We start from the raw sequence: 24,371 nt of genomic DNA, 5'->3' as shown, positions 1-24,371 counted from the left end.
GCAGAAGGGCCTTGGGGGGGGGGGAGTTGAGTGCCCCATCCACAAGCCCCACCTCTGGGTGGATTTGCTCGTATTCTGAAATGTATACGGGAGCTCATGTGCTCTTCCCTTCTCTCTCCGCCCTCCCCTTTCCCGCGTCTGGAACCGCTTTCTCCTGCGGCCTGCTGTTTGGGCATCCTGTCCCTCAGGACCTACCTGCTCGATGGGTTAGTACAAAACGTCACATTTCAGAAAAGCTCTTGTTTGTGTGTGTGTGTGTGTGTGTGTGCGTGCGTGTCTGCTTCCTCCTGCCATTGCTTTGCTTGCGAGAGCTGCGTCAGAAGCAGTCTTGTCTGAGGTCCTCTACCTGGGACGTGCATGAGCAGCTTCCCCATCTGCTGTCAGAGGCCCAGGAAACAGAGCACAGGGCGGCTGAGGAGGAAGAAAGGGCCCTTTCCTGCCCCGTCTCCTGGCCGGGGAGGGTCCTGTGGCTTCCCCCCTGGCTGGAGGAGGATCCGGACAGGAACGTGGAGTTTCTGTAGAGTTGCTTCCCGTTATCCTATAGTTAACAGCAAGTGTCATCGGCACCTCCGCATGCTTCAGAGCAGACGTTTAAGCCAAGCATGGGCTGCAGCTGTATTTCAAACAGTGACCCTTCTATAGAGAAGCTGTTTTGCCCCTTCAGGAGAATGGGAAGAGAGCTTTTGCCAGCTAGAAATGTTCCACGATTTCGAAAGGTGCTGTGTGTGTTCATAGGACTAATGTGGTAACTGTCGCTTAGCATCTTAACTTGACGGCTGCTTTTCTGCTACAGCAAAGGTACAGTTCTTCTCTTAGGCACTGAATCGCAGTAATGGAATTCTGTACTTCTAGTTTCCTGTGTGAAGCTGGGAAGAGAAAATCCATCCCCAGTCCTCCAGTTCTCAGCTGCGTTCTCATGGCCAAGAAGCAAACTGCCTGCAGCAAGCAGCATGATGGCCTTAACACAGGGAAGAGTGGTACTTCTGGGACAAGTGGGCTGTCCCCGGGGTCCCATGACACGCAGCCTGCTTTTTAAATTCCACTGTTAACCTTGAAGGAAAAGGGTGTGGGGTGTGTGTGTGTGTGTGTGTGTGTGTGTGGCCAGCCAGATGCTTCAAATGCCATATGAAACCCACAGCTGTATCTGAAGAGGAATCAACAGTAATTTTCCCGCTTTCGAACCAAGTTTGAGTCCAGTGGCACCTTTAAGACCAACGAAGTTTAATTCTGGGTATAAGCTCTCATGGGCATGCACACTTCATCAGATATCTGTGTCTCTATATATCTGTGTTTATATATCAGATCTGTATCTGATGAAGTGTGCACGCACAGGAAAGCTTACACCCAGAATTAAACTTTGTTGGTCGTGAAGGCGCCGCTTTGTTCTCTTGCTTCAGACCCACACGGCTGCCCGCCCGAATCTTTCCCACTTTTGGACACGGTTGATGAGAGCCAGCCTCTTGGAATCCACCAAGTCCTGGCGCTGTGTGCTCTTGGTGGTTTTGCTGTGTACAGAATGCAACTAAATTGATTTGGGTCTCTGATAATGGAATGGAATCCAGCTCCTTTGGGGGGGGAAAGCGAAGGAAGACTCTAATTTGCCTTTCCAGGCTGTCTTTTATCAGTTAGCAGCCTTCCACCCTGACAGCAAAACAGCTGTTCCGTCAGTCCAGCGCCTTCCCTCTCCATTCTCTCAATGGGAAAGAGAGCTAAAGCGGCTAGCCAACATCCCCAGGTGACAGCTCTGTTGCCGGCCTCTGCCATTTCAGACTGCAGGTGTATGTGGGGTGGGGGTGGGGGTCAAATGTGGAATGTTCCCCCGTAGGTGAAAATAAAACCCTCACAGAGATAAAGCCGGGGTTTAAGGGGAAGGACATGCCGGTGCTGCTTCAGTGGCAGGGGTGATCCAGGAGTGAGTGACTTCCCCCCCCCCTTTGATTCAGAGGCAGGCTTCTACGGGAGACTGTGTGCTTGGTCCCCTGCAGCACATTCAGTCGTGGAGCCCCCACTTCCCTTAAAAAGCTTCCGGGTAACATTTTGGGCAGGAAGGCCCAGGAGCTGGTGGCCTCGGGTTAGCTGGACCTGTGGTCTGGCCCTGAAGAGGAGGGCAGCTCTGCCTGTTCACTCCCCCCCCCCCCGTTGCCCAGCAAGAGCTCCGGCCCACGTGGGGCTCCTGGCTCCTTGGCGTGAAGCATCACCCGGTGCCTGGAGAGGTGGCCCCCGCCATGCGCACTGGCTGGTGTCTGCCGGGGCACCGGGCGTGCTGCTGCTTGTGACTGCCGCTGTTTGAGAGCTGGTTCTGGTTTGCAGTTTTGTGCTCCCTTTTTCCCATTTGGAATTCACTTGGTTTCTTTTCTTTGACTAGCATAGCATATCGTCGTGTCATTCGTGTCTATCAGTATGAAGTTGGGGATGATCTGTCTGGAAGGTTTTTCTTCTTATTTTTCTTCTCTCACTGTGTTTATTTTTGATCTTATTTTTTTTTAAGTGCGCACTCCTAATCCCTAAGACTCGCTTTCCTTTTGACTAACTGTCACTGCTGTGAGATGCTTTTGGCGGGGAGGGAGCGTGTTTCCTGGTGTCGGCTCACAGCTTGCCTGCCGCCCAGAACACCCTGGGCACACGTTTGGACCCCTTTAAAACCCCACACTGTGAGCTGTGACTTTCTGGGCAGGGCAATTTGGTCCCTTTGCATTAACGCTGAGCGCGATTTTGCCCCCAAAGTGAGTCTGGCAGGCTGCCCCCCCCCCCCTGGTGTCGTGGAGGGCAGAGTTTGGCTGGGATGAGAAAGGACACCCGGCTTCCCACCAAGAACCGCCATTTCACAGGGGCTCAAAGGAAGTGCAGCTCACCTGCACGGTAGCCGAGACTTGCTGTTTGTACACAGGTTGTCCATCGTGATCTTGCACCATAAATGTTTCAGGACAGAGGCTCTGAACACACTGAAAAAAACTGCTGCCTTGTTGCTGTTGAAAAGGAAACACGGAGCGATTGTATTTGGCTAGTTCATCCCTCTAGCGTTAATCTTGGGCTGGCCTTCCAAGGGCCATTTCTATTAACTTCTCTGTGCCAAAGTTGCAAACAAACCATATTATTATTATTATTATTACTATTTTTAAAAAGACTAATCCTTAAATTACGGCTGCGCCAGAGCCACCCCTCTCTTCCAGTGGGGTGCCAGAGGGACGGGTCCCTCCTCGGACCCAGCCCCTCTCCAGGTGGTCTCTGCCTAGCCCCTCCTGTCGACGGCGGCATAAGAAGCCTGCGGAGGGAAGGGTGCCCCCGTTACCTTTGGTGCTCGAATGAGCCAGTGGTTTTGTGAAGGTTTTCCACATAACGTTCTCTGTGCAAAGCCTCGCTAGAGCTCCTGTCGTTCATTGGCAATCCAAGCTCATCTCAAGCAAATCACCTGTGGTTTGTGTGTGTGGGGCACAGTTGGGGGGTGGCGGGAGAGGTTGCACTGGGGAAAGCCTACTCAGTCCATTGAGAAGGTGAGCGCTTTGGATTTGGCATGACGTGTTTTCATACGGCTTGTGGAATGGGGCTTGAAATGAACTGCCCACAGCTGCCAAATGTCACCAGCTCAGAACTGGCTTCAGAAGAGCCCGCTGGCGTCTTTTTTTGTAGAGCCCAGTTTGAATGTGAAGCTTTTCTCTTATTAAAAACTGGCAATAGGGCTACAGCAGGGATTCAGAGTCTGGGGGGGAAATCTCCACGTTGTGCAGGAGATGCTGATGGATTCTGACCAGCGCTCGAGTGTTTAAAAAAAAACACACACAATTCAAAAATCCTGCCTTGGCAGTGGAATTAGGCGATCCGCTGAACAGGCGTGGCATTGATTTTGAGCCCCATCTGAGTTTTTTGTTCTGGTTACGGAGAGCCCTGCCCTCATTGCAACTCTTGTGTTTTAGGTCATGTATGGTGGAGGAATCGGGAACCCTGGAGTCACAGCTGGAAGCGACTAAAGTATGGACTTTTCCCTGCAGTTAATCAGAGGGTCTGGGAAGGTTTCGTTTAATGACTGTGTTATCTGGAACTGAAGGTCAAAAAGGGAATTTTTGTTGGCTGTTGTCCACCTGCCTGGTGCCTTGTAAGTAAGGAGCCCTGAGAAGGAGGGCTTGGATCCAGAGGGCCTTGCAATAACAGTACAATTCCAAGCTGTTTTTCTCCAAACAGCTGTCCCGCTGGGCCCCATCAGACCCTAAGTCCCTGCGGTTTGAGGAAAAGCCAGCATAAAGCCATGTGGGCTCCTACAGCTAGATTTGCGGTTCTTCAGAGCCTAGCCTAAAAAACTATCTCCCGTATAAGACCATCAGTTGGGCCTCATCCATACAACATTCTGATTGTTGTGTGAAACAGTTTGTATTCACTGTGAGTGGCAAGGGCGACATAAAATCATAGAATGTTAGAGTTGGAAGGGACCTTGCAGGTCATCCAGTCCAACCCCCTGCACTCTGCAGAAGCATAGCTGAAAGAGAGCCCCACAACATACTTGAAAGATGGTTGTCCAGCCTTTGCTTAAAAACCTGCAGTTAAAAACATCCAGCGAAGGAGCCTCCACCACCTCCCGAGGCAGTCTGTTCCACTGCTCAACCACTCTTACAGTTAGGAAGTTCCTCCTGATATTTAGCCGGTAACGACTCCCTTGTAATTTCTACCCATTAGATCTAGTCTGGCAATCCAGAGCAAGAGAGAATAGATCCGCTCCATCTTCTACAGGACAGCCCTTCAGATACTTGAAGACTGCAGTCATGTCCCCTCTAAGCCTTCTCTTTCCCAGGCTAAACAGACCCAACTCTTGAGTACTCCTCCAGTCGTGATGGGCAGCACGTGGCATTCACTGTCCTATGAATCCCCAGAGGAGAATGTGGGTCCCAGGGATGCTAGGAAGGCAGATGATCCAGCCACCTTGCTGAAAGCAAACAGGGACGGAGGACCCCTGTGGAGGCCAACATGTGTCAGCTTAAGTTCCAGAATGGAACCTAAATCTCATAAGTAAATTGCCTACGTGCTTATTCTGATCCTGGCACAATGTGTTTAGACTTGCTGGTTGTCTGCAGGAATCAACAAAGTAGCCTGCCTTAAGATAAAAGATACCCACTATGAAAAGAGATGGAACATGAGAGAGAGAGATCTCATTTTCCTTGGAGCATCAGACCCAAAAGGCTCTCCGAGTGCGTCCAGCTTGTAATGATCCTCTTGCACCGTCTGCTGATGTTCCTTTCTCTGATTTCACAATACCGTGTTCTCTGCTGGGGGAGGGGGAGGGTCCTGGTGAGGGACTCATCGGCTCCCTCTAGAGGCAGGGCTGTCTAAACTAGTCAGGGCTGTTGCCTCCTTTGGTGAGGGGGAAAGCCCCTCCAGTTCTGGTCCACAGTGGCAGGAAGACCTCAGAGGTGCTGACCTTCTGTTGCTTCCTTGCTTCCGGAGTGGAAATTCAGCCCTGCTAGCGACTTGTATGCGTGAGGGTCACCCGGGATGCTTTTAATCCCGGAGAGAAAGCTTGGTGTCTTTGATGGCCTTCTCCTCGCTCCGACCAACCGCCCCCTCCCGACCTGCGTACGTCACACGGTGGCTTTCCCTCTTCCGCGCAGCGCAAGCACCAGGAGATCCGAGCAATGAGGAGCCAGCTCAAGAAGATCGAGGACCTTGGAGCAGCTATGGAGGAAGCTCTTATCCTGGACAACAAGTACACGGAACACAGCACGGTGGGGCTGGCGCAGCAGTGGGACCAGCTGGACCAACTCGGCATGAGGATGCAGCACAATCTAGAGCAGCAAATACAGGCCAGGTAATGAACGCCCTGTGGATGGGGACCATGCCTTGGGAACGGGTGGCCGAGCCAAGCCAAGACAGCTCCCGTTTGAATCCGGCCTCTGTCCCTGGCCTTAATTGATGGCAGCCTCCTCAAAGCTCTTGGGATAACGGGTTTTTGAGCTGTTGCCTGAATTGACCCACTGTCCCAGTGTGTACTTGACCTCAGTGTTAATTGCTTCCCCACGGCTTGGATTCACATAACGCCCGTCATGTGCATTGGAACCATGTGGATGGGCACACTGACACAAATACTCTCCCGTGCACTTAGTAATTGTTTATTTAAAACATTTCTGTTCCAGCTTTCCACCCAGATAGGCAGCAAACACCAAGATATATATTTAAAAATTCAATAAAACACACACAACACAGTAAGAGAGGAGAACATAAGAACATAAACATAAGAGAACCTAAGAGAAGCCAGTGTTGGATCAGGCCAGTGGCCCATCCAGTCCAACACTCTGTCACACAGTGGCCAAAAATACCAGATGCCATCAGGAGGTCCAGCAGTGGGGCCAGGACACTAGAAGCCCCTCCCACTGTTGCCCCCCCCCCAAGCACCAAGAGGACAGAGCATCACCTGCTGAGTTTCCACAGCCTCCCTGGAATTTGTGAGAAATAGAATTGAGTGCTGTCTGCATACTGGTGACCACTCCACCCAAATCTCCAGATGACCTCTTCCAAGGGGCTTATGTAGATGTTGAAAAGCATGGCAGACAAGACAGAGTCTTGTGGGGGCCCGTGGGCCAGAGGCCAAGTGGTAGAGTAACAGTTCCACAGCATTATGTTGGACTGAAACAACCCCAGAACAGTGTGTCAGACTTCCCAACAACAGTCATTCAAAAGAATAGGAAGTTTATTGAGACATTGATAGGATCCTGATTCCAAATGTTTCTGTGTTAGAACTGGGGGAAAGCACGTGAAGCAAGCAATTATACTAAATCAAGCAAAACCCTAATGGCTCGGGGCCAATCACACCGAAGCTAGAGGCCCACCAAAATAACGGCCCATAGTTCCCAGGGGAAAGATGATGCCAGGCTTGACTGGGACTCAAGGTTATTTGTCTGGGCCCACTCCCCCTACCAAGCCTGAGAAAACAGGCGAAGTTGACACAGTGCCAGTCCCAAAAGATGGTCTAGAAAGATACCATGGTTGATGACATCAAAGCTGCTGAGAGGTCCAGGGGAATTAACAGGGTCACACACACACACACACCCTGTCCATCTCCCGGGGCAGGTCATCCACCAGGGTGACCAAGGCCGTTTCAGTCCCATAAACAGGCCTGAAACCACACTGGAATGGATCCAAACAATCCACTTCATTCAGAAATCCCTAAAGTTGCCCATCCACCACCCGTCCAGTCGCTTTGCTCAAGAATGGTACATTTGAGATGGGATGGTAGTTATTCAATTCTCCTGGGTCCAGAAGCAGTGTTACCTCCAAGCGGTGGAGTCTTGTGAGTAAAAATTTTACTTTGTGAGCTACCGGCATTAAAGTTGTGAGTGAGCGATTTGGCTGCTGCATAAATTAGTTTGCTCTGGAGCCCCATCCTTCCTGCATGAAGGCAAAAATGTGTGCGCTGGAGGCTAAAAAACTGTGCGCTAGCTCACACTTAACTCAGCTTAGAGGGAACACTGGTCCAGAGTAGGTTTCTTGAGGCGTGGTGCCCCATCACCCACTTCAAAACAGGGGCAACCACCCCCTTCCTCATCTGTACTTTTACTGTCTCCTGGACCCAGTTCACCAGCCCCTCTCCTAGGGGTTGAGAATATCTCCAGGAGAGCCATGTTTGCATGTGGCCTTCATGGTTCCACTACCCGAACAGTGCAAGGAAGAGCCCTGGGGAAGTCTACTGTGTGAATCCGGTTGGTTTACTGCCACTCTTCCACTCAACTGCTTCCTCTTCCTTCTAGAAACACCACTGGAGTCACTGAAGAAGCCCTGAAGGAGTTCAGCATGATGTTTAAGTAAGTTTGCAGCGTCCATGGCACACAGCGGCGAATGACCCCAAATCCCTTTCAGTCTACTGACCTTGGGGGAGGCTAGGCTCTCGGGTGTAGTCAGGGAGCTGCCTCAGGGATGTTCCAGGACTCCTCCCTGGGTTTGCCTTTTATTTTTAAAAACAGTAAACAGGCATGTTGCGCACTAGGATGTAGCCTCCCTCCCAGTGTTGTGCTGACTTGGAGCTAAAGGCAGGAGGATACTGGAGATGTCGTGGGCACTTACCTTGGGTGATCGGCAATTAAAGTTTGCCATTAGTGCTTGACTGCAGTACTGGCCAAGGGGGTGTCTCGCGTCTGTCAGGAGAACAAAGTCCGAGTCCAGCGCATACGCACGAAAGCTTGCACCCAGAATAAAGCGGTATCGGTCTTAACGGTGCCGCGGGACTCCAACTTTGTTCTGCTGCTTCAGACCAACACGGCCGGCCGGCCGCCCACCTGAGCCTGTCGAGATAAGCGGTGAAGCCAGGCCGCCCGCAGACAAGCTGGGGGTCTCTGCGTACGTGGGGAGGGCTGTGCCCACTAGGGATGCAGAAAGAAGGGGCCGCAGATTAACGGGAGGAGGGACACTAAAAATGGTGTCGGAGGGCAGTGGGCGCTCTGGGAAGGTAGGAGAAGAGCAGAAAGAAAACTGGCCTGCTTCAGCCCTCACGAAGCCCCGAAAGGAGAGACTTCAAAATCCGCCCTCCCACTGGGGTTTCTCTCTCTCCTCCCCAACCCCCCATTTCCCATCACAAAGGCCACGAAAGGGCCCACTGACAGACAAGACTGGGGTTACTGCCTACATTGGGAGACTCCCTGGATATGCAGAATATGTAGCTGGTAAATTAAGACACTTCCCCGCCATCTTCACCACCCAAAGCAGCCTGAGGAGGACTGAGCCTGCTCTTTGGTCTGGGGGCAGCATGCCAGTCAGGTCAACTGGAGGTGGGGAGAGGGAGAAATTGGCCTGCGCAGGCCCTTGAGAGCACAGAAACTCCTCAGAAGGGTGAATCAGTCCCCTTCACCACAGATTTTGGGAGAGTGAGAGACGGGGAGGGAGTGGCCAAGGCAGTCAGATTCTTAACGCCCAGTGACTAGATATAAACGATCAATGGCTGGATTCCTTTGTAGGTGGGAGTGTCACTTGGGGGGCCTTTGTAATCTGCCTGAAAAAAGAGCTGACCACTTAACGGCTCGTCGTCTCCACTTCCAGGCACTTCGACAAGGATAAATCTGGCCGGCTGAATCACCAGGAGTTTAAGTCCTGCCTGCGCTCGCTAGGCTACGATTTGCCCATGGTGGAGGAAGGAGAGCCGGATCCAGAGTTTGAAGCTATCCTCGACACAGTTGATCCCAACAGGTATGCAGTGACGACGGGGCCTGGTTTGGACTGGGGTGGGGGCCCCAGAGCCAGGGGAGCAGCGGCCCTCTGAGAATCCCACTTCGCTTCCAAGGAATTCTGGCCCTCCTCCCACTTGCCAGAAGTGCTTGTGGATGGGAAAGATGGTGGAGGGAACCCTATTGCTCTTTATACTGAGAGTTAAAGGCGTGATACTCAAGGTCTCCCCTTAGTAAGATAACTATAAACTAGACATATACTGCACCAAATGTGTCTTGCCCCCACTTTTCCTGCTTCCAAAGTGGTCCTTGAAGCCGAGTAAATTGTTCCTCTCTGTGATCTCTTTATTACTGTCTCTAATCCTGGAAACTGACTTGGCCTGATTCTTGGTCACCGTGCGACTTGTTTTCCAGCCGTGCCCTTTCAAACAGAGTCTTTGTTCGGTATTTCTGCCTTGCCAAGCTTGCAGGGAGAAAAAAACCTCTCGTGTTTCTCTATACAGGGATGGACACGTCTCTCTGCAAGAATACATGGCGTTCATGATCAGCAGGGAGACCGAGAATGTGAAATCCAGTGAAGAAATCGAAAGTGCTTTCCGTGCCCTCAGCTCAGAGGGCAAGCCCTACGTGACCAAGGAGGAACTCTACCAAGTAAGTCCTTATTGGCACCGAAGTCAGTGGCAGTCGGGGATTGTTCTTGGGCCTTTATCTGGTCCGGGGAAAGCAGAGTACCCCACTGTCTGCATCCCAGGCCACTAAACAAGCCGTTCACGACAGGCAGACTGACAGGTCCTCCCGCTGCTTGTCATCTTGCTCTGGCTGTTCAGGTGCCAATTTTTGTCAATTCAGGTGGGTAGCACACGAAAGCTTATACCCAGAATTAAACTTTGTTGGTCTTAAAGGTGCCAGTGTTGGTTAATGTTTAACTGCAGCATGTGCTGCAGAAAGGAGGACATTTTAAATCAGCTGCAAGATGGGAGTGGTGAACACCTGATGCTGCCTTGTACTGAATCCGGCCCTTGGTCCATCCAAGTCGGTCTTGTCTACTCAGACTGGCAGCGGCTCTCCAGGGTCTCAGGTAGATCCTTGAACTGGAGATGCTGGGGGTTGCACCTGGGACCACCTGCATTCCAAGCAGAGGAGCTACCACTGAGCCATGGCTCCTGTGCGGATTGTGGCCCAGCATTGGCCTTCTGCTCTGTTCACACCGTGCTGCGAGTTCTCGGTCTCATGTTCTGTGTAGATGAGCCAGCGATATGCCAGGTTCTGTTCCTCTGGTGTTACCTCTCTGATAACCAGGGCTTTGCCTGGCGGCAATGAAGCTGGAGCAAGGTACTGACAGGGTCATGTTCGGTGAGACCTAACCTAGAGCCGGAACCCCTCCCGTCGCTTTTCCCCGTGAGCAGCAGCTGCTGTCTCCCTCTCCCCACCTGCTCAGCTCTCACCCCTTCTCTCTCTCTCGCCTCGCAGAACTTGAGCCGGGAACAGGCGGACTACTGCATCTCTCACATGAAGCCCTACATGGACAGCAAAGGCAGAGAGCTTCCCTCCGCCTACGACTACATCGAATTTACCCGCTCACTCTTCGTGAATTGATCATCCAGCACTAGCACTACCCCCCCCCCCCCCCCAACGCACTCTTGTCTGCTGCCTCTTCACTCTCTGCATGTGTCCATCGTTGTGCTCTAAAATAATCAATGTGACTCTCTGGTGTAACCTTAAAACTGCTTAGCTTAAACTCTCCTTAGTACAAAAAAGAGCCAAACCTGTTGCCGTGTATGCTTCAATAAAAGTTCCTGGTCCAAGCGAAACTGGGCTCTGGCTGGTGGTGCATGGTGCCCTGAAAGGGTCTGCTGCCCTTGATGGCGGAAAACACCTCCCCCACCCCCCACATCTCTGCTGGCGCCCGTGTCTCTTCCAAGCAACCTACGGAGCCATTCGTAGTGCCTTGCATAGATGTTTAAAGGCTGATAAAATACACCGACTTTTATTAGTGTCCCTGTTAATCTGTGATCTCATTTGCTAACTGGTCGAGGTGGTTCAATTCTCGTGGTCCTCCTTCTGTGAAATCCGAACTTAACTGCCATATTTTCACTGTGCCGCTGCCATCTCCCGTGGCGAGAAGCTGGGCCTGCCTGCTGTTGAACTCTAAACAGTAGATAGGGGTGTGGTCAGAGGTCTGCTGGATAGAAATGGATGGCTTCTGAGAGCTTTTCCCAAAGTCGAACAGCTGCACTTCCCCTTCAAAGCAAAGAAAAGTAACGTTATGCCAGCTAATAGCATGAAAAGCAGCAGCTGTTTTGCTAAGGTACACATTTAGTAATGTGCAATTTAATAATCACAGTACAAAGTTCTGGCACAAAATCCTGAGAGCCTCAACAGACAATGAGAGAGGAAACGGGAAGAGTTTTAAATAGTCCCCGGTTCTGATCAGTGCCCAGCTGTTGCCCCTGGCTGCAATCCAAGTGACATTCGCAGGGACCTAAGTCTCAATGGCAGCAGTTACACATAAGCATTTAGACAGCAAGACCCAGCGCCCCTCCCCCACCTGAAGCGTGGCCACAGGCCTTCTCCAGGGTTTGCATGAGCATCAGCCGTCATCGCCAGTTGGCCATTGCCTAAAACAAAATTGAAAATGATGTGTTTTATGCAGAAGGGGCAGCCACACACCGTTCTAGACCAAGCTACGCGTCTGCCAGTCACAGAATTGTAGGTTTCATACAGAATAAACGTGCTGCTTTGTGTCCAGGGGTCTCACGTAAAATCACCAGGTAGCAATTAATTTCATGGAGGGTTGTTTTTTTTTACTGTGACTACATTTTTCACTCTCCAAACATTGTCATTTTAAACGCCTTCCACTTCAGTGGTACCTGTTTTAGTCATTGCTCCAAGTTAGAGCACAAAATTTCTTTTAGAATCAACTTTTTAAATCTGCTTGACCATTCTTTGCTTGAATCTCGTTGTAGTGTTATCCTGTCTATTGATGCAGCCTCAAATTTAAGTATTCTCCTTGCACAAGTCTCTCTTGAAAGCGAGTGAGCACCTACCTTCACCAGTAGCAGCTGCAAAAACCAAGGGGCGTACCGGAGACCACCTCACACTGAAAATATACTTCTTTGATAACTGAAGAGAAATAAGTGGTTGAGCTTGTAACATTGAATGCAAATGGATGTGGCCGTCGGTCCCTCCACTCAAAAACAGATTCCTGGAAATAAGCAAATGGTGAGTCAGGAAACTTCAGCAGAGAGAAGTTTTTAAGAAACTGCTGCCTTGTTTAAGTAAGATTCAAGTGGGCAGCCATGTTGGTCTGAAGCAACAGAACAAACTTTGGGTCTGGTGGCACCTCTAAGACCAAGAAAGTTTAATTCTGGGTATAAGCGCTGGTGTGCGTGCATGTATCTGAAGAAGTGTGCACGCACATGAAAGCTCATACCCAGAATTAAATTTCGTTGGTCTTAAAGGTGCCCCCAGACTCAAACTTTCTTCCATTGTCTAAGTAAGGTGTCCATTTCTTTCGTGTTGTCCATTTAAGAGTTCTAAAGCACAGCATCTCTAAATCAAAATCTTTTGCAGACATACAGCCAGAACTTGCTTAAATGTGGACCATAGCATTGAAAGAAAAACCTTACGAACAGAAGAGAAGCCATGTTGGATCAGGCCAATGGCCCATCCAGTCCAACACTCTGTGCCACAGTGGTCAAAACTCAGATCAGGAGGTTGGTCCGCCAGTGGGGCCAGAACTCGAAAAAGGCCGCCTCCTGCTGCCCCCCAAACACCAAGAATACAGAGCATCACTGCCTCAGACAAAGTGTTCCACCTATACCTTGTAGCTCACAGCCACTGGTGGCTATTAAGCTTTAAAGCAAGAGATCCTTTTGCTGCCTTATAGCTTTAGATGTTGGTCAAGCATGTACTTAGCTAGCAGCTGATCTCCATACTAAACAGAGGTACAAATTCATGGATCCCCTTGATAAACCGTTCAACTACTTGCCAGCTTGCTACAGTTCCTGGTGGGCCCGTGGCCTAACCCCCCGCTGCCTCGCTTGCTAGCTGCTGTTCAGGTTGAGGTGGTGCACATCGACTTGCCTGTGGAAAGGTGAGCAGCTCACGGAATAGACTGGTCCTCCATGGGGGGAGAAGACAAACTGGGCCGGGGCCTTCAGCGGAAAGGAGCTGCCTCTCTGGAGGATGGCAACTGTCTCGACGGCCGTGGAGCACTTCAGCACACAGCCGCCCTCCGTGCCTGCGACAAAGACGCTGGGCTCAAAGTGGGAGAAGGAGAGGGAGGTCACGCCCACGGCCACGTCTCCTCGGGAATGCTGGGAGCAAGGAGGAGGACATTATGAGGTTCAAGGACTCGGGCAAAAGCAGTGCCTTTCAGCACACTTTGCTAAGAAACCACAAGGGTAATTCTCTTGTGGAAAGCGAACACCTTTCAAAATATTTCCAGAGTGCAAGCTGGAGGCAGTGGAAACTCCACTGATAAGGGATATCCGTTAGTGAAGACCAACTTTCTCCCCTTCCCCTCCTGCTGCAGCCCCAGATGCTCCTGAAATGATTTTTCTGGCAGACCCACAGGAATAGCCTGAGGGGGGGGCGGCATGGGCAAGAACTGCCCCACCTTTCCATTTGCACAAATCCTCCCCTGGATCTAGGCCACACTATGGATTGGACAGCCACCAGCTGTGGAGCAAGGCACACGGAGCAGGCGACTCCTGCCAGCACAGGTAATTCCTGCTCCATAAGGACAGGCTTTTCCTCTTGAGCTGCCATTTCCATCACGGGGGACTGTAGTTGCACAGTCCTTACAAATTAACCCCCCCTCCCCCGTCCTTCGGCTCAGCTAGCCTGTGTGGAAAGGGAGCAGAACCAATCAAACGGCTGTGAGCATGTAGTGGCTGTTGACCTGAGGGGGACAGGACATGTGAGGGGAGGCCACGGAGTTTAGATTCTCTGCTCTTCTCCAAAAGGCAACAGCCCTGAGGCCTTTCAGACTAGGTGCCCGTTCGGCCAGGCCTCTGCGTTGCAGACCGCACAGCTCTCTCACCTTCTTCAGTTTAGTGCTCCTGGGGATTTGCTGCGACACCAAGGCAAAGCCATCCGTGATCTTCAGCAGGCCGTCTCTCTCCTCCTGCCACACCAGGATCTTCCCATCTGTGGACACGCTCAGGACGTGGAAGGGGTGGCCGTGCTTGGTGTGCTGTAGCCAGCCAACCTGGCAACAAAAGCGAGAGGTCAAAGACCAGAGACTGTGCCGGGCTAAAGCCACCGGTACTCTGAGCAAGCAAGACCCTGGCGAGAAGCCCTGCCTCTGCAGGAAAGGGCTTAGTAGCCCTGCCCACCCAACTCCAGAGGCGGGACCTTCCCAAGCTGACTCTCCCCCTGCCCTATGAGGGGGCAAGCAGACGTTCCTGGAGAAAGCTATCTGGACGGTAGCACAAGCAGGGATCCCATGAGCCACTGTGCTCCAGCAGACAGGCTCTTCAGCCCTTGCAAGCCCAGCCCACCCGGCCAGGGGCAGAGCCAGGCAGGGCAGTCTCGGTCCCCCAGCAGGAACAGAAACAAGGAAATGAGCCATCTCTGACGACAGGCACAGCCATAGGTGGTTTCTACACCGAAATAACACAAATTCTACGCAGAGAAATGTGAGCGACGGTGTCAAGAAATTGGACCTCCGGCTCAGTTTCTTGTTCTTTAGTTAAACATCACTCAGGTTTAATATTAAGATCTAGGCTTGCACTAAGGGTTGAAGGGAAACGTCCAGTTGCTGACGTCGACTTTGTGCCTTTGGATAACAGAGACAAACGGAGCCACACCATTTGTTCACTGACCAAACCTCGCTCCTTCTGTTGATGTTTTGATTTACACTACAGAAGGAAAATAAACTGTTTCTCTTCTGAGCCATTTGTTGTCACACGTTCATGTCGAGAGAACTTTGGCAGCCTGAGTTTTGGATTGGCTAAAGGGCCCCAGCCTGTTCAAAGCTTAGACTTTAAGAAGTTTAGCATTTCTGTTCTTTGTGGTCAGTTGCAGCTGGAGCTTTCAGCTTCAGCTATCCCGAGGCGATGGGCTAACCGAACCATAGGACAGATGTTTGCCTGGCACACACTCAAATCAATCCTCTTTGGACAAACTTCCAAAGTGTGTAACTTCAACCAAGAAGTGTAACACCTGGTAAATATGAATTACGGTTGTGGTGTGTAGCTAGAACTTTAACTATATAGCTGTTTTGTCAATCATTGCTTTGTTCCTTTTGAAATACTCTTGTTAATAAAATTACTTTATATTGGTTGTTCTCTACTTAAGATGCTGCAATCTAATTCCAGTATCTTGGACTTAAAACGTCCACTTGCTGGTTAATCTTTAGCGGAAACTCATTCTACAAATGGCCAGCCTTGCAGGGTTGACTTTCTTGTTTAATCCCAATAAGGTTGGAAGCTTGCCCCTTGGCTTCCATGTGGGTAGACAAAGGGACTGGTGGCAGGCTACTCTACTGGTGTGTGTGGATTCACACTCCAGGTTTGTTTTGTAATCTTGATTACTGCCCCCCCCCAATACCAAGGATCCCCTGGATTGGAAATTCTGTGTGAACTCCTAAAGTATTAATTTCATAGTTCATTTGTACTCTTGTCATTGGTGGGGAAGGAAGCCAGACAAAGGTGGCTAGGTTGATCTAATTGCTTGACTTCCGTGGATGCTGCTTGTCAAAATTTTTGTAGCCATGAGGGTGAAAAACGTTATTTAGCTGAAAATTCTCAGGAGGCTGAAGTTGGCACTCAGTGCAATTGCAGAATAACAATAGGATTGTTAGTTTGTATAACTAAACCCAATATCCGCTAGGCAAGTCTTCTCTAAGCTTTGAGGACAATCTTGCCTTCCCAATTTCATTTCAGAAAGGATACAAGTGGTATTGAAATCTTTGGATTACTGCTGCATTCGAGTTAGAACATAAGCCCCAGAGCCCCTAGCTATACCTTGTGGCTAATAGCCACTGATGGACCTCTGCTCCATATGCTTATCTAATTCCCTTTTGAAGCCGTCCATGCTTGTAGCCGCCACCACTTCCTGTGGCAGTGAATTCCATGTGTTAATCACTCTTTGGGTGAAGAAGTACTTCCTTTTATCCGTTCTAACCCGACCGCTCTGCAGTTTCATGGAGTGCCCACGAGTTCTTGTATTGTGAGAAAGGGAGAAAAGTACCTCTTTCTCTACCTGCTCTTTCCCATGCATAATCTTATAAACCTCGATCATGTCACCCCTCAGTCGTCTTTTCTCCAAGCTAAAGAGCCCTAAGCGCTTTAACCTTTCCTCATAGGGAAAGTGTTCCAACCCTTTTATCATTCGAGTTGCCCTTTTCTGCACTTTTTCCAAAGCTATAATATCTTTTTTAAGGTGTGGTGCCCAGAACTGCACACAGTATTCCAAATGAGGTCTCACCATTGATTTATATAGGGGCATTATTATATTGGCTGATCTGTTTTCAATACCCTTCCTAATAATCCCCAGCATAGCATTGGCCTTCTTTATTGCAGTCACACACTGTCTCGACATTTTCAGTGAGTTATCCACTACAACTCCAAGATCTCTCTCTTGATCAGTCTCTGCCAGTTCAGACCCCATCAACGTGTATTTATATTTAGGATTTTTGGCTCCAATGTGCATCACCTTGGTAGGCCTATGGGTCCAGCAGCCTTATGTGTGGCCACAATTTAAGGAAAAAGGAGTGCTACACAGAGGCAGCCTCCGGCAGGGCACAACACTTCTGATTCATGCCCCGGGAGTCAAAAGGGAAGGGTGCACTCAGCTGCCAGCAATGCTCCTTCTAAGCTGTGGAGTCTTGTGAGCAAAAATTCCAATTTGTGAGCTACTGACATTAAAGTGGTGAGCAAGCGACTTGGCTGCTGCATAAGTTAGTTTGCTCTGGAGCCCTCCTTCCTGAGCCAAGACAAAAATCTGTGAACCAGAAGCTAAAAAACTGTGAACTAGCTCACACTAACTCAGCTTAGAGGGAACACTGGCTGTAAGGGGCTCTCTTGCCTTCCCTGGAAAAAGAGACTTGCCATCCTCTGGCAAAGCCAGTCCCTCCCTCCCTATGAGCGTCTGTGTGACCAAGGACCCGGTGAGAGCAGGGAAGCGGCCTCTGAAAGCCCTCCCTCCCCCAAAGCGCCAACCTTGCTTTCCCCTGCACCTGGTAAACCGGATCGGTGTGAGTGTCGTCGGTCATGCCCGTCCTCCAGACCAAGGGGTCTTCGAGCCTGCTGGTGTCCCACACCAGGACCTCCCCACTGAAAAGGCCTCCTGAAAGGGACAAGAGACACCCATCCAGCAACGCCAAAGTCTCCGTGTGTAGAAGGTTAAGTCATCCCTTCGTACTGCACACAGGCTATTGGCCGTCCTTTACCTTGCTGGTCTGATGACACTGAAACATCCCTCTGCAAGAAAATGAGATGGAAGCTCCCTCCCTAAGATTGCCCACCACTGCTGAGTAGGGTGTTCAAACATGTCATTTCATCCCGGGCCTCACTCCAAACTCACTCCAAACCCCTTCAGCTGAACATTCTTCAACCAGGACATCCCACAGCAGCTCAGCTTTCTTTTTAAAATAAAACATGACAAGTTGCTAGCCCTTGGGAGTGGGGGACGGGGGACACAGGAGGAGTGTGCGGGGGACCTCTTCACACCAGCCGTCCTTCTTCATGGCCCCGGTCCGGCTCCTCTGCTTCCTCCTCCTCCCCCGTAGGTTATTTCCTCAAGAATCCTCTCCCTCTCGCCATCACAGTCCACCCCCTTCAAGGGCCTAATGCTGCAGGATGCTGGTTTCTGCTGTAGCAGTAAAGGAGGGGATGCACCAGAGAAAAGGAGCAAATGCGGTTACAGGCAACAAGATGGGAATGCAGGAAGAAGGAGAAAGAGGATCAGCTACCGGCTACCAGCGACGGCTGCTGTGGGTGGAAGGCCAGGCACATCACAGAACTGGGGATTTCCACCACAAGGTCAGGCCGACGGGGGTTCAGCCCTCTACGGTCCAGATTCCAGGTGCAGACGTACGATTTCTCTGTGCTCCAGTCCCCATCTTCCACTCTGGAAGGAAGGAGGGAGGGGTCAGAAAGGAGGTTGCCTACAGCTGGATTGGACCACTCCTGGGCTAGCGGGAGGGGACCAGCGGAAGGGAATCTTGCTTCTCCGACAATCCGGGCTTGAACATCTGCCTTCCTTGCCTGCCTCAGTGCAGGAGGCACGTATATGGGCAGCTACAGCTGGAATATTAAGGAGAGGACCTCCCCCTGTGCTGGAGGGACAAAGAATCATTTATTCCCCCCCATCCCGTCCCTGCGTGCTTTGAAGTGAGTCCCACAGATTTTAACAGGACTTACTCCCAAATATGACATTCTTGTCATTCACGGGCTTATCGGTTCATTTTTTAGATTACTTCAAGGGGGGATGGGGTTGCATTACTGTTACTAGTGAATGGAAACAACATACTAAAGCTGGCCTCTCTTTCTAACCATTTCACAGAAATTTGGAGTCCTCACCATTCCTGATGATGATAATAATTTGTGTGCCGTCAAGTCACAGCTGACTCGTGGCGACCCCAGGGCCACGGGGCTCCACCAAAGGCAAGAGGTGGTTTGCCACTGACTTCCTCTGCACAGCGACCTCAGTCTTCTTTGGTTGTCTCCCATCTAAGTACTGACTAATGCTCCCTCTAAGCTGTGGAGTTTTGTGAAGAAGAAGAAGAGGAAGAAGAGAATGGATTTATACCCCGCCCTTCACTACCCAAAGGCGTCTCAGAGTGGCTTACAAACTCCTCTCCCTTCCCCTCCCCACAACAGACACCCTGTGAGGGAGGTGGGGCTGAGAGAACTCTTGACAGAAACTGCTCTTTTTCAAGGACAGCTCTTATCAGAACTACGGCTTGCCCAAGGTCATCCAGCCAGGTGCAAGTGGAGGAGTAGGGAATCGAACCCGGTTCTCCCAGATTAGAGTCCGCGCACTTCACCACGACACCAAACTGGCTCTCGAGTTAAAATTCCACTTTGTGAGCTATGGGCATTAAAGTTGTGAGCGAGCGATTTGGCTTCTGCATGAATTCGTTTGCTCTGGAGCCACCCTTCCTGAGCTAAGGCAAAGATGTGTGAGCCGGAGGCTAAAAAACTGAGCGCTAGCCCACACCAACTCAGCTTAGAGGGAACACTGGTACTAACCACATCTGGCCCTGCTTAGCTTCCGAGCTCTGACGAGATCAGGCCAGTCTGGCCTATTCAGGCTGCTGCGTCGTTCTTATAATATACTTCAAAAAGAAACAGACATTGAGTTTTTGGTAACCTAAGCAAACCGATTTAAATCTAACCAATTAACCTTTCAGAATCTCTATGAGGAGCAGACAGCTTGAGAGTAAAGAGAAAAGGCGCCTTCCGTGAAGTTTCGAGACCAAAGGCAGCCCAGCAGACGCTCTGGGGATGGTCACACAGATGAAGCGACTGTACGCTGAGTCAGGTCCTTGGTCCATCTAGCTCAGCACTGTCTACTCTGACCGGCAGACGCCTCCAGGGCCTCAGCCAGAGGGGAGTCTTCAGCCGCCCAGCTCCCTGGCGCCCTTCAGCTGTAGATGCCGGGAACTGGACCCGGGGACTTCTGCACACGGCAGGACCTCCCATACTGAGCTCCCGCCTCTGTTCACTTGGGTCCGCTCACTCACCTCCCGTATGAACACGCGACGACTGCCCCAGTGGCATTCCAGGAAACACTGGTGACTTGCAGCTTCTGTTCTTGAGCCTCAGGGTATGTGAGGCTGTGCAGGCAGGAGACCTACGAGAAGCAAAGCAATGATGCTGCTACGCAGACAGGGTCAGAGGAATGAACAAAGAGTGTCCCTGCCTACGTCAACGAGGTCGCCATGGGAACGAGGGAGCGGCCAAACCGGCCCAGCCCCCCTGACAGATCCAAACGTTTCATGGGCGTGATTTGCATATTAAGTGACACACCCCTAATGTAGCCAATCCTCCAAGAGCTTACAGTAGCTCTTGTAAGAAGAGCTCTGTAAACTCTTGGAGGATTGGCTACATTAGGGGGTGTGGCCTAATATGCAAAGGAGTTCCTGCTACAAAAAGAGCCCTGCACGGCGGGGACGGCAGCCTGGAGGCACAACAGTGTGCCGTGTTGACTGCAAAAGGAAGAGCAAGATGGTCTAAGGGAGCACACCTCTGGACCCCGGACTTTCAAAGACGAGGTCACCCAGCCCAGACACAGCATCCGTTGTAGGGAATGGCTCCCTAGACAACAGAGTCTCCAGGTCTGCGGCAAGAAAGCCCCTGCGGCCCTCCCAGGAGGGGTCTGGCAAGTTGCTGGGACGGCAGTCCTGAGCCAGGCTAGCTCAAGATTGCAGGCAGGCAGAACTGCAGAGGAAAGAGGAGAAGAGGAGTTGATTCTTGTACCCTGCTTTTCTCTACCTTTTAAGGAGTCTCAAAGTGGTATTCAATCGCCTCCCCTTCCGCGCCCCGCAACAGACACCTTGTGAGGCTGGTGGGGCTGAGAGAGTTCCGAGAGAACCGTGACTGGCCCGAGTCCACCCAGCAGGCTTCATGTGGAGGAGGAGGTGGGGATCAAACCCGGTCCTCCAGCTTGGAGTCCGCCCCTCTTAACCACGACACCTCGCTGACTCTGACCGAGGAAAAGGATAAGCAGTGCTGGCCGGGCAAGACAAAGGAAGAGGCTGAGGCTGCAGGAACTGGCCCCTCCCTTGAGTCCGACCATCAGTGGCTCCCTGCAGGCAAAGAGCCCACTTTCTGCAATCCGTGCAGTGGAGACGCCAGGGATGCCGCCAGGGACCCAGTATCTCATGCAAACTACTGAGCCACGCCCCCTCCTGAAAAAGACAACAAGTAAGCACCCAGAGGGCTAGCCCCTGGCTCCAGCACAGGAGTAGTGGGCCCACTGCGGTCTCAGAAGACTACAGACTCGCGGGAGGTCTCTGGTACGGCTGAACCTGGGATAAACTCTCTTGTGGCTGGACAGGAACAGCCTGGAGAAACACCTGAAGAACCACATCAGTAGGACAGGACCTTATTGTAAAGAGTTAAACAAATTAAAAATAAATTGCTGTGGGATCATGTGAGTATGCATGCCAAGAAGTTATAAAGGGGCGCGTTCAGACGGGCCGCCGGTTAGAAACGGACTATTTACGCGCGATCACACAGCCAATATCTGCCTCCCATCCCTAGCCATTGCCAACCGGCTCAAACCCCCCTTTAAACCGGAGTGTTTTGCTACCAGGTCCCCAAGTGGTGGTTTCCTGGTGCTCCGGTTCCAGCCGCATTTTCCTGATGTGTGATTCGCGCCTCCGCCGGTGTAGAGCCACTTCTGCTCGGAAGCCCGAGGCTTCCACTTTTCGTCCGCCATTTTATTTTAGCATCGGCGATATGCACTTGGACAAAGCTTCGCCCCGGCGTTAATAAAACTAATTAAAAAACGGTGCTTAGTTTTAGGCTTTAGACGAGTCCGGGACTTCACGGAGGCCAGTTTCATTGTAAAAGTTTAAAGGGAAGTGTTCACTTCAGGGCATGGTTTTGGCGTGAAGATTTCAATTATATGGATGGGTGTCTATGCGCATGCGCAAGCAGTGGAAAAAAACCCTGCCGATGCGCACGGCTGCGCACCGGTAGTGTAGACACCCGGGAGCGATATGCTGCACGGTGAGGGAGGTAAGTGTGATCACACTTGTCCCGGATCAAATATAATCCGATTGGAACCAGAACAGTTTAAACCACTTCGGCACACCGTCTGACCGCACCCAAGACGTACTAATTGCACTAGGAAGAATATGACAATTGCATGAGCAATTTGAACGCTGACAGGAGCAAAATGTGTGTGATGTGGTGAATAATAACATCAGAAGAGCCCTTGCTGGACCAAACCGTGGTCCATCTAGTCCAGCATCTTGTCTCACACAGTGGCCAACCAGTTTCTTTGGCGGAGCAACAAACAGGGCAAGAGAGGCCAAGGACTTCCTCGATGCCTCCCGGCACTCGTATTCAGAGAGTTATTGCCTCTGAAGGTGGAGGTTCCCTTTACCCACCATGGCCAGTAGCCACCAATAGACCTCTCCTCCCTGAATCTGTCCAATCCCCCCCTTTTAAAGCTATCTTCTTTCTTTCCCCCCTACTTCAGTGGCGCAGCTGAAGGCTCAGTTTTGATCCGAGCATCAGAAGTAGCGAGAGAGAACTCCACCCTGCGCGCTCTTCCATGCCCAGTGCTGCAGCTTCAGCAATGTATAAGCTTCCCTTTCCTCCGAGGAGCTCAAGGCTGTGTAAACTGTTCTCCCTTCCCCATTTTATCTCTCACAACAACCCTGTGAGGTAGGCAAAGTGAAGAGAGACAGTGATTGGCTGAAGGTCAGCAAAACGTTTCCTGGCAGAGCACAAATTTGAACCCAGTGTTTAGTCGCACACTTGTTAACTACTACACCACAATTTCCCACCTGCCCTTTGCCATCAGCTTAGAGCAGATGAAAGGCAGCCAGAACAAGCCCTCCCACAGGAGTTCTGACATCAGTCCTGTTTCCTTTTGCCCATCCTGTCTTTCCACACAAGAGCAGCCAGAAGGGGGGAAAGGATCTGGCCCTGCTTGGGGTCCAGCCAGAAGAGGATTTAGCCTCGCCACGTCCTGCCCTCCCTTGCAGAGGGAGCTCCGAGGGGAAGGGGAGCAGGGTGTGTGCCAAAGCATTTTTTCTATTGAAAAGTCAATTGCGCCAGGAAGACGGAGTGAGGGGACAACAACCTCTGACCTCAGCATCGCCCCCAGCATCAGCGGGGCTTTACCGTTTCGTTCTGGTCCAGCCAATTCACTTCAAAGCCATCGAAGGCGTGGCTTCTCCAGTTCTTATTGAGCTCCCTGATGACTGTCTCTTCCACGTTCTGCAGGAAGGAGAGCAGACCGGCGTAATCCACGGGCGGGGCTGGCGGAAGCCCTGCGGCTCGGAGGTTCTCTCCACCCACATCTGTCTGCACGCCAGCCTCTTGGAAGCAGCAGGACTGGGTCACGGCTTCTGTCGTGGAGATCACCCCGGTCTGGGTGCTCTTCTGTGAAAGGAAGCGTTAGAACTGCACAGTCAAAACAGGGGAAAACTCCACCCCAGGGAACTTTCTCTCTCGTTCAGACCTCATCTCTTGTCCCAGGTCCATTACGGCTTTCTTAGTGCCCATTCCACAATAGTAATTTTCGGCATCTGCATAACTCTTTCAAGTGATCAAAGGACTTCTGACGAGAGATGTTAAGAGCAGAGCTACACACACAAAAAATCCCCCCCATTTTCTTCTGAGGACACAGTTTCCATTTTTCCAACAGAAAAATCAGAAAATTTCAGGGAGTGCTGGAAAAAAGACTCTTTTGAAATATTTTTTTTCTTTTAGAATGAGTCCATTCTTAAAGCAAGGGTTTTCACACTCCAAATGTATAGCACGAAAAAATCTGGGGACTTTTTACATTTTTTCCAGTGGAAAATTTCCAGTCAAACAATTGGAAAGTTTGGGGAAGCAATGAAAAACCTCTTATGAAACATTTTCTCTTCCTTATCTTACAAAGCATCTTATATTTTCCAGATGCACAGCATGAAAAAGTCTGAGGACGCTCTTAATTTTTCCAGTGGAAATTTCCAATTCGGAGATTTCTGGAACTACCAAAAAAAATCCATTTATACTGTGGGCTTATATGACATTTTCAAGATTTTGGAGGGGCATAAATGTAAATATCTTTGGTAACAATTAATATATATGCTAATGAGTTTAAAAATAATACATGATTAAAGGGTTCAATATTTTTTATGTTCAGTTTAAATTTCAAACATCCTGGTAGTCATACCTACTAGTGAGTTTCTGTTCAAATAATACACTCTCTTCCGCTTGTTTCCCCTGCCTCTCAGACAGCAAAAATTAAAGATACATACACTATGACAGCACAATAGCACAATAGCACACAGCTACTTCTCAGGTACTGGGCATACTTGCCATTTTTCTTGTAGAAAACAAACACATTTACAATTTTAAATTCCATGAATATGCCAAGTCATACAATTATATATGCTAACTAAGTTACAAATGATGTATTTTGTGTTCTTAAATAAGTAAAACAAGTTTATATTTAATAGGAAAGTAAGTATTGCATATATCTCAGTCTTCCCCAAAATTTCTTTTCCCCATGGCTTCAAAATTTCCAGGCTTTAAAGACAACACTGGATAAAAA

The 24,371-nt window shown here is 50.5% G+C and overlaps 2 protein-coding genes across 2 annotated transcripts in view; one reads left to right on the top strand and one right to left on the bottom strand.

The window, feature by feature from the left end:
- SPTAN1 (spectrin alpha, non-erythrocytic 1) overlaps positions 1-10,757 on the top strand; it is an 85,860-nt gene extending 75,103 nt beyond the window's left edge. Inside the window, exons 49-55 of the mRNA XM_015426457.1 lie at positions 189-206; positions 3,912-3,966; positions 5,595-5,791; positions 7,728-7,781; positions 9,010-9,156; positions 9,638-9,785; positions 10,605-10,757. Coding sequence (XP_015281943.1) covers positions 189-206; positions 3,912-3,966; positions 5,595-5,791; positions 7,728-7,781; positions 9,010-9,156; positions 9,638-9,785; positions 10,605-10,730 — 745 coding nt within the window. The 3' untranslated portion in view covers positions 10,731-10,757. The remainder of the gene's footprint in view (positions 1-188; positions 207-3,911; positions 3,967-5,594; positions 5,792-7,727; positions 7,782-9,009; positions 9,157-9,637; positions 9,786-10,604) is intronic.
- The window catches only part of WDR34 (WD repeat domain 34), a 29,310-nt gene continuing 15,695 nt past the window's right edge, over positions 10,757-24,371 (bottom strand). The window contains exons 3-9 of the mRNA XM_015426464.1: positions 19,834-19,943; positions 18,058-18,215; positions 17,323-17,432; positions 14,182-14,349; positions 13,221-13,453; positions 12,182-12,339; positions 10,757-11,375 (exon numbers count right to left, since the gene is read on the bottom strand). Of these exons, the coding sequence (XP_015281950.1) occupies positions 11,137-11,375; positions 12,182-12,339; positions 13,221-13,453; positions 14,182-14,349; positions 17,323-17,432; positions 18,058-18,215; positions 19,834-19,943 (1,176 nt within the window). The 3' untranslated portion in view covers positions 10,757-11,136. The remainder of the gene's footprint in view (positions 11,376-12,181; positions 12,340-13,220; positions 13,454-14,181; positions 14,350-17,322; positions 17,433-18,057; positions 18,216-19,833; positions 19,944-24,371) is intronic.

Source organism: Gekko japonicus, unplaced genomic scaffold, assembly GCF_001447785.1.
Source record: "Gekko japonicus isolate JY-2015 unplaced genomic scaffold, Gekko_japonicus_V1.1 scaffold1064, whole genome shotgun sequence".
Classification (NCBI taxonomy): Eukaryota; Metazoa; Chordata; class Lepidosauria; order Squamata; family Gekkonidae; genus Gekko; species Gekko japonicus.
This window is presented reverse-complemented; position numbering and strand designations above follow the sequence as displayed.